General features: G+C 37.7%; 1 protein-coding gene across 1 annotated transcript; it reads left to right on the plus strand.

The window, feature by feature from the left end:
• Positions 1-494: 494 nt before the first annotated feature.
• Positions 495-8,514, plus strand: ECM2 (extracellular matrix protein 2, female organ and adipocyte specific; the record flags this gene model as incomplete). Its single annotated transcript, XM_010159436.1, has 7 exons — positions 495-977; positions 1,287-1,402; positions 3,006-3,141; positions 4,690-4,847; positions 6,270-6,409; positions 7,507-7,833; positions 8,307-8,514. Coding segments are annotated over 7 exons (1,568 nt in total), but the record flags the coding sequence as incomplete, so codon positions are not given.
• Positions 8,515-9,945: the final 1,431 nt, after the last annotated feature.

The raw sequence follows: 9,945 nt of genomic DNA on the forward strand, positions 1-9,945 counted from the left end.
CTCCACTACCATGCTCTCCACTCCATCCAGCTGCTCACCCCTCACGCGGGGGCTGTTACCCTCAGTTGCGAGGGACAGGCTCAGGCACTCGCTGCAGCCAGAGACCTGGACAGCTGCGTCCCTGAGCGGGAGCCCCGTCTGAATTACCACGTCCCTCCTATCAGCGGCTTTCCTCCGGGTGACCACCATGGCTGAGTCCTGCCGCTCGCCCTGCCCGCGCAAACTGCTGTGCAAACTGCTGCGCCCCGCCCATCATACCTGTCTATAAACTGTTCTGTGTGGCTGGCTTAACCATTTCTCAGTCCAAGTATGTGTCTTCTGTCAAGCAGTAATATAAGACCATGTTTTTATTCTTTTAAATCATACTCTAAGGAGAATACTGCTCTTCTATAGTTAGCATATTTTTACTATATGAGGAGAAAAATATTTACTAAAATTGTAGTTTCCTATCCTCTTATCAGACAACTTTTTTTGTTCTCATTGCTTCTGATTAGCCTCCTCTTTGGATTCAAGTGTCATTTCACTGGACAACGTGAGTGAGTTGTCTGGTGATTCTCCGGAGCCCAATGACCTTGACAGCACCAACATACTGTCATCAGCACGTACTCAAACTGAAAAAGATGAACTGCTTACAACACAAACGGTAGAGGTTAAAGAGAAAGAGGTTCATAAAAAGGGTGAAAAGAAAAGAAAAAGGAAAGTCAAAAAAAATCAACATAAGTATAAAACCCACCAGAGAGAAAAGAAGCCTAAAACAAGAAAGGGAGCTCCAGAAGAAGAAACACAGAATGAAAGTGATGAAAATGATGGTACTCTCAGAACGCCATCTCATGTCCCAATTCCTGTTCCACCCATAGAAGCTCCTCCTCTTCCATCTGGGTGTTCCACCTCAGACACCACAGTAAGCTGTATTAATGCCAAACTTACACAAATACCACCGATCGCAGATCCAGATCTAACAAGTCTAGACCTTACAGGTAAATAACGGGTCTACTTTGCAGGATTTTTTCTCACAAAGTAACTATTCATTCTCAAATGCAGCCAACAGTAGCATGAATACTTTGCCATTCCTTATCACAGAAATGTATTAGAATTAGAATTGTACTGCCAAGCCCCTAAAACAGTAAATTAAAACCGTTAGGCTTGCTTACTAGTGCTTAAATACTAATATGAATGCACACAATTACTGCATATAATACAACTATTTTGTAATATTTTTCATGTACAATACTACACAACTCAGATGCTTATTGTGATTCATAACTCAGACTATTCCTTTGTCCTAGGAAACAGTATTACTGCTATCTCAGATGAAGCATTCAATGGAGTACCTAATTTGGAATGGATTGATCTGAGTAAAAATAATATTACCTCTCCTGGCATTGGACCTCACGCATTCAAAGTAAGAAAGCCTAACTTTTCTACTATCCTATGACTAATTATTGCTTAAAGGAAAATTTTCCCTGCTTCTCAAGTCTATGGATCTAAAACATCTTGCACCTAGAATGAGTCACCATTGTATAACTACAATGCAGTTAAACCTGGATCTTTCAAGAAATCTCTCGGGAGAGATTTTTGAATTACGTTCACCAAGCACTAAATGTTATGCACTAAGAGAGAGACAATTTTCTGATATTTTCTCAGCTGCAGCTGAGAGATTTCAGAATTGAAGGGCTTATATTCCATTAACACCACCTGGGATACTCAGGCCCAACATCTGTAAATTTATGTATCATCTTGCTCACTACAATAGCTCTGTAAAGCTTACGCTCTTGGATTGCCAAAAGATGTGCTAATGCCAGCTCTTGCTATAAAAATCCACCAAACAGTAGTTCACATAGTCAAGCTGCTTGCTTATCGTTGACTACCTGTAATGAGAAACTTTTGACCATAGCTGCTTACTGAAAGAACAGCTTTTTCAAAGTACTCTAAGAATCTCTCTACATTCAGTCTTTTTCAAGGGGAATTTATGTGGTAACAGGCTGTTCACGCGCATCTACATATTCCTCACTTGAAGAAAGAACAGCCCCATAATAATTTCTCATGCAAGCAAATATGTACAGGTAGTAATTCAGGTGTGGAAGTAAGGCAACAAAGGCCTTGATTTTTCAGGTAAGATGAATACAAAAAGCATATGAACAACAAATTGAATAATCACAGTACATTTTTGTCTCCTGTCATCTGCAATCAGTCTTCTTGTTGGGACCCTCTGTGTACCACCTCCCTCCACAACATGAACAGCTTTGGCGGATTTCAAAGGACAACAGTTCCTACAACTCCTGTGAAATCAAAATGGATGGAAAAGACAGACTAGGAAGGTGTCTCAATCATTAAATAAATTTTAGTGAGGCATATGTCACACCAGTTAAGACAAACCTGGAGGAAATCCAGCTTCAGTGGATCCACTGCTAAAACAACTCCACCTTTTAAGAAATGCTCACTACTACATGACTGCTAACATGCACTTATCAAAATTAAGCTATCACAATTTTTCATACCAATTTTTTAAGTTAGCTGAAGTCATACAAATCCTAGGTCACTGAAAAAGCTGCTGTCTTTATGCCTGAGTAAATTTGCTGACCTACAGAAAACCATCAATTTGTCCACAAATGAAACGTATAAAAGCATAATCTATAGAAGTATGTACTTTGAACTCCTCACTACTGCAGCAGTGTAGTATGGTAATGCCTACATGACTCAAAGAGAGTAGCAGTAATACAGTTAGTTATGATTGGATGTGACGAGTCGATGTGCTCAATGAAGCTCTTTCGGTTACACATTCCATTAACTGGCACCTTTGTTAATAAGTCAGCATAAAGAAACCAATTAATTAGACTGATAGGAGAAAACCAATTTTTAATCAAAACACTGGACACTGGTGCACTGCTGCTGAAAGCCTTCAAAACATGTGTTTAAGAAAGTGTTAACCATGTTTACACTCTCTGTTTAACCATGTAGTTTAGACCTTGATAATCTAAGTTCTCTTCTTCATCCTTACAATTAAGATCCTGAAAAAGCTAAAACGTTTGTATTTGGATGGAAATATGCTGGTACATATCCCCTCTGAGTTGCCATCGACTTTGGAAGAAATAAAAATAAATGAGAACCACCTTCATGCCATTGATGAAGATGGCTTACAAGGTATGTAGAAACTAACATCACTGATGAAAAGACTAAAATAAATATGAAAAGCAGAATGTTCAACCAAATGCATCTGGATTGATATAGCCAGAGAAATAACTGCTAGCTTTCATGTGCAACATTTTCAAAAGGCAACAAAAGCTGAAAGGTTTCCATGACAGAGGTTTTTTAAATTATGTTTTCCCTTCTTATGCAGCTGCTGCTCTCCCAAAGCAGCTTATACTTAAGGATACTAAGCAGAGATGGGTTCATCTCCACTTAGACCATTCATATCATAATTAGACTGACTTTTTGCTCCTTTTCCTCTCCTGCCACAAGGGTCCCCATGGAAACTGGATCAGTTTAGTGATACAGTTCACTATGGAGCAATATAAATGCTTGAGCTAAGACAAAGGAAATGTAGGCCAAGGGCTACGGAGCTTTTTAGTTTAAAACAATTAAACTCCACTGTTAGGAGGAGTCATACAAAGCTTCTGGGGGAAAAAAAAGGTTACTCAGATTATTTGTGAATTGAGAACTTATTATCATGAAATAGTATTTCTTGCTTACACGTATTGATCAACACTGGTTTCTTCCATGGCCTGTGTTGGGATGGCTGAGGAGAAGGAACAGTATAATCTGTGAAGGGTTCTCAACAAGGTACAGGAACGACTGAAAGGAGTAAAGCAGGGAGGGGAAGATACGAGAAAGAGTAACTTGCTCCGGTTGGAGCAAGTCCAGAGGAGGGCCATGAAGATGCTCAGAGGGCTGGAGCACCTCTCCTGTGATGAAAGGCTGTGAGAATTGGGCTTGTTCAGCCTGGAGAAGAGAAGGCTCCGGGGCGACCTTATTGCAGCCTTCCAGTACCTGAAGGGGCCTACAAGGAAGCTGGGGGGGAATTTTTACAAGGGCCTGTAGTGACAGGACAAGGGGTAACGGGTTTAAATTGAAAGTGGGGAGGTTTAGATTAGATATCAGGAAGAAATTCTTCACAGAGAGGTTGGGGAGGCACTGGGACAGGTTGCCCAGAGAAGCTGTGGATGCCCCATCCCTGGCTGTCTTCAAGTCCAGGCTGCATGAGGCCTTGAGCAACCTGGTCTAGTGGAAGGTGTCCCTGCCCATGGCAGGGGGGTTGGAACTAGATGATTTTAAGGTCCCTTCCAACCCAAACCATTCTATGATTCTATGATTCTAACATGCACGTTGTCACATAACTGCCTGGAGATCCACGAAGATCTACGAAGCCATATTCCAAAGTTCATCTGCACATAGCCGTGAAGTAGTAAGGCCTACAGGGTAGCACTATCCACAACTCTTACAGCTGCCTTCTCTTCTATCCTAAGTGGGAGAGAAAGCTATAAATAAAGGTCTAGTCAATCTCTGGAGTTCTACAAACTAATAAACAAAATAATTCTATACTTATCTGGTAAGAAATAAAACTCTTTTCACTACATTTTTTCCTTGCTGCAAACTGATCTGAGTAATGTTTTAAGATGGTTTCATTTTAAACATGCATTTTAACCAGGTATGAGATGGCATTAACTAACAGAAATCCCGACTTCTCCCCAGATTTAAAGAACTTGGTCACCCTGGAATTAGAAGGAAATAAACTTAATGAAGCGAATGTCAGTCCTGTGGCCTTCTACCCTTTAAAAAGTCTCTCTTATTTGCGACTGGGAAGAAATAAATTTAGAATTACCCCACAAGGCCTCCCTGCCACTCTTGAGGTAAAAACAAAACTGAAAAGCAAACAAACTCCAATAGAACAAGAAACCTTCATTCTTCCAGACATTTTTATGATCTTCTTTTGTAGAGACAAATTTAAATTTTATAAATTTGTTTCTAGGTATATTTATAATTTTTATTTCTATATTAATATTTCTAGAAATTTGCTTGAATACCAACTCCATCCCAAAAGGACTGAATTTATCTAGTACTGTCTTACTAAACACTATAGCCTGCAACTTCTGTCTGCTCTGTCACACATCATTCACATAGCACTCCCAGTACAAAAGTCTTAGTGCAAAACCACGGTAAACTAAGTTACCATACGGAGTAAAGCTCACAAGAGAGCGACAGGAATAAAGACAGATCTAGAAAGCCTGTTTCATAAGGAAAGGCTAAATGAACCAAGACTGTCTAGGCTGAGAGTGAGAGAGAAATACTCTTTTGATGCTTATATGTAACTATCCTCATCCTTTTTGGCTCGTCCCTGGTTTTCCAAACCTCTGGTGACTTCCACCTCATTTAGGGTGGAGGGCAGTGTGGAAAGGAGGTTTTATTTCTCTTCCCTGAACAGTTTCCTCATTCCTTGAATTTTAATCAAGAAATATCTTCTTTTGGTAGTCTCCCATCCCATTCCTCTGCCCAGAATTTGAATGTGATTAGTTGAAGTGGTTTGGTTTGGCTTTTTTAGGGAGGTTAAGAGCTATTTTCTACCTCCTTTTAAATCTCTGTCTAGTTTAATTCTCTGCTTAGCTCAGACTTTACTTCAGAGATTAATTCTTGCTATCTACCAATTTCACCATCTCTCTTGATTCTTTCCTTTTGCTCTTTCTCATTTCAGTGTCTTCATATTTATTTCCTTTTATCTTGGGATCTCCCAGACTGAAATGCTACGGGGGTGGGTGGGGAGAAAGAGGAAGAAAAGAAAACCAAATCAAATCTAGCAAAACCAACATCATCTTTTCCATAACATTAGCTTCTTTTGCAGCTACTGCCTGCAATTACTTCAGCCTAATGTGCTCCACCACCAATTCGCTCACAGGTTACATTTTTCTTCTCATTTCATCCCTCCCTGATGAAACAGTTAACACCTGGCAAGTTTTTCTGCAGCTTATGTGCTTTGCACATGTACACTGTGCAACCTCAGGCAAGACAAAAGAGATAACTGGGTTTTCTATCTGATCTTTCAAAGTAATCTGTATTCTCACAAATGAGAAAATGAAAACATTTGCTTTGAAAAAACTGTTTATGAAAGTCACACCACAGCTACCAACTGACTCTGATTCAGATTATTATTTCTTTATCCAGAAATTAACAGGTGTATCAGGTAACGTGAGCACAGGTAATAGCTACATTTTGAATTTGCAGTGGGAAAGAGCAGCCTATTTTGCTTTCACAAATTTTCTTTCCAAATGCACTTATAGGAGTTATACCTTGAAAATAACCAAATTGAAGAAGTGTCAGAAATTTGCTTTAACCACACAAGAAACATAAATGTCATTGTGCTAAAGCATAACAAATTAGAAGAGCACAGAATAGCACCTTTGGCTTGGATAAATCAAGAGTAAGTATGAATAATTTAAAATTGTTTTCTTTTTCTCTGTTATTAGTGAGTCAGATAAAGAACGAAATATTTGCACTTCATTACTTCTAACTTGAAATTGTGGTTCTCTTCTGAGCTAATTTGTCTCAATTTACTTTGCTTAAATTGTATTATCTAAAACTATTCAGCTGGCTCTAAACCAAAAAGATCTTATACATCAAATCTCTATCTTATTAACATGAAAGTGTATATATTTTTTCTGACCATCCAATCAAAAAAAGGAACCTTAATTATCAGTACAATTATATGACAATTTGGTATTATTAGATCATTATCTCATAAGTGATTTAAAAATAATTTAATATTGTCCTAGCCTGATTTCCTATTAGATTAAAAATTACAGAAGTAAATACAATGAAGGGAAGACTGCGCAGCTGCACTGTGTAAGAGTACAATAGAAGCAGAGCAAGCAATGAGAATGAAGGCAGCAAAAGCTGATACTGCCTGGTAAATGATTTGCTAAGCAAGGCAGGGTACCTTGCCATAACCTGTCAGCTGTGGTCCTACCAGTTGACTTCTGGATTAGTAAACTGCTTGATCTGGAAACCTCTATGATCTTACTAACGGCTTCCCTCATCTCACAGTGAGGCACACCAGAATTATTCTAAAGGAGCTGTTCACAAAACAATTCCATTTCAAATGGGATTTAGAATAAAATCTTAAAATCCATGTCAGTGGGATAACCACTAACATCCCAAGCTTATTATACATATTCCAGTGTAACTTACTGCAATTCAGCAATGCTTACCAATCACAAATTAGTCCCTTGGGTTTCCTCTATTCAAACTTCTCTCTCTACTCATTATAGTAGATTTCTTCCCATCAACTGATTAATTGTGCTTGATTGATAAATAATGATTTCAATTCCTTCTATTCCCAGAGTAATTATGCATGATCATGTTCCTCCAAAGGCCTTCTGTTCCATTAACAGAAACAAATTTCCCTTTGTAATTCGGTTTCCTTGTAACCATGTAGGCACTATTCTATACACAATGTAGCATTAACAATGCAGTATGCTACAGTGTTCTCATCTTTTTTTTTTTTCTTCTTTAATGCAGGAACTTGGAATCAATTGATCTCTCTTACAACAAGTTATATCATGTTCCCTCCTACCTGCCAAAATCTTTACTACATCTGGTACTTATAGGAAATCAGATTGAAAGGATTCCAGGATATGTCTTTGGTCACATGAAGCCAGGGCTGGAATATCTCTACCTGTCCTTTAACAAACTTACTGATGATGGAATAGATCCAGTATCGTTTTTTGGAGCATATCAGTCTCTGAGAGAGTTGTTTTTGGATCACAATGAATTAAAGTCTGTACCATTTGGAATTGATCAAATGAGAAAATTACGTTTTCTAAGACTGAACAATAATAAAATAAGGTAATTCCCAAGCTTTTTGTTTGATTTTTCCACTCTTGGAGCAGAGCCCAAACTGGTTACAGGGTAACTGAAGGGAGTCATCAGCTGCTGCTGAGCACAGAAAGCGGCATTTCCGCAGGGTTCAGCGAGCCCCAGCTGTGAGGTTCAGTGTGCTCTCCAGATCCTCTGCACTGTGTACAATGCCACGACATGACAGAGGATCTCATGTGGGTTATACAGAAAGTTTTCATTCAGCCACACTTGGCCATACTTTTCTCGGAGTATATGACATAAATGAGAAAATAGCGCAAGGAGAAAGTTTTTGAAAGAATGACTTGTAAAAGTCCTCAGTAAATATGTTACTGACAGAGAATTTAATACACTGATTAAATTACCACTTTTAAATCACTAAATAAACATCATCTCTGAAATTAATTATGAAATTATGAGTTCTCTTGAGTAATTAAAATATAATTCCTCCCACAATGTCACAGGACAGTCCCTCCAGAACGCATCTGCAGGACTCATACCAGTGATGATGATGTCCATGAGAACAGTGAGGAGGAAGAGAATGAAGAGTCACGTCTGGAACATGTTCATCTTGAAAACAACTACATCAATACAAGACAGCTATCACCACATTCCTTTTCATGCATCAGATCCTATTGCAGTGTTGTTCTTAAACCACAGAAGATCAAGTAAACACCCAACTTCAGCATTGCACAGCCCATCTCTACAAACACAGCTGTATTTATTCCTTGCTACTAACAGGTCTGCTTATTTCTGATTTAAATCCTTCTTACTGCTATAAAGAAGATACAATGTATTATATGCTGATGTAAGGTAGTAGTGCATTTCTTAATATTGTTCAATTACATAAACATTACAAGTAAAAATAGAAGCTCAACATTATGTCACAATTTTTTATTTCTATTGGCGTAAATTTTACTTAAAGACTAAACATTTAAGCAACACTGTGCCCCCAGATACACCTCTGCAAGATCAGATTTAGAGAGAAGAATATAAGTAAAACCTCAACTTTCTCTTGTCTTACTTAACTGAATTTATAACATGTTAAATGTTACCATCAGCTTTAAAAATTATACAAATAAAAGACCTTGTGCTACGAACACTCTAGCAATGCAAGAATCAACTTTCTTGAAACACACATGGTACTGGATTTGCTACCAAACATTCTGCAGTGCTAAATTCTCTTCTAACTGAAATTTCACAGAAAAAAAGGTTGATTGTTTGATTTAGAGCAATCTGAAAACTCAGCATATTCTGCGTTTGAATACAGGGAGCTAGAGGAATGAGCTCCCTTTCTATATTTGTGTATATAATTTCTATATGGATGCTTTTTGTTTAAACAAAGTTTATTTGAAGTTTGAGGTTGGTTGGTTTGTTTTAATAACAAGTCCCATTCATTTGTACAATGGTTAGTTTGCGAGCTTTTTATACTGTATAGGATCAGGATCATGTTGCCCATTTAGGGGACTAATTAGACTTTGTCAAAACCATGTTCACTTAGTGGTTATTTGAAAGCTTCTAAATGGTCATAAATCACCACTTCAGAGACAAAGTTGATAAACCCATTTCAGTAACACATTTGATGCAAATGTCTGATTAGGTCTACAACAGGAAGTGTTTACAAACAGATCTCTGTTTCCCTGAAAAGGAATTCATACTCTTTAAGATTTTTTTTTTAATGTCTAAGTTCAAAAAAAAAGAAGCATTTTTAATATTCCAGGTTTTAAGATTATATTCTTCCTCTAAAGTGGCCAAAATTTGATAAAAAGTAGTTAATCTTTTATTTTAAAGGACAACTTCAATAAGAATTGAAAGTAATTCTAACATCTTTCGTATTTATTGAATTCTACAGTTCTTTCTTGTAAGAGTAGTCTAGTGGTAGGAAATTATTACAGATCACTGTCAAGTCATTATTCTTCACACAAAAACCCCCACTTTCTCCTGGGCTATTCTGTCAGGCATGAAAAAACACGTACTGTGTTTTTTTTTTTTTTTTATTTCTAAAGGTTTTGCTGCCCAATCCTTTCTTCTTCAGAATGCACCAGAATAAATGGCTTAATACAAGGACTGACTTTTAAAAAGACATATAAAAGCTGTAAGCAA

The sequence above is a fragment of the Eurypyga helias genome, unplaced genomic scaffold, assembly GCF_000690775.1.
Source record: "Eurypyga helias isolate BGI_N326 unplaced genomic scaffold, ASM69077v1 scaffold31199, whole genome shotgun sequence".
Taxonomy (NCBI): Eukaryota; Metazoa; Chordata; class Aves; order Eurypygiformes; family Eurypygidae; genus Eurypyga; species Eurypyga helias.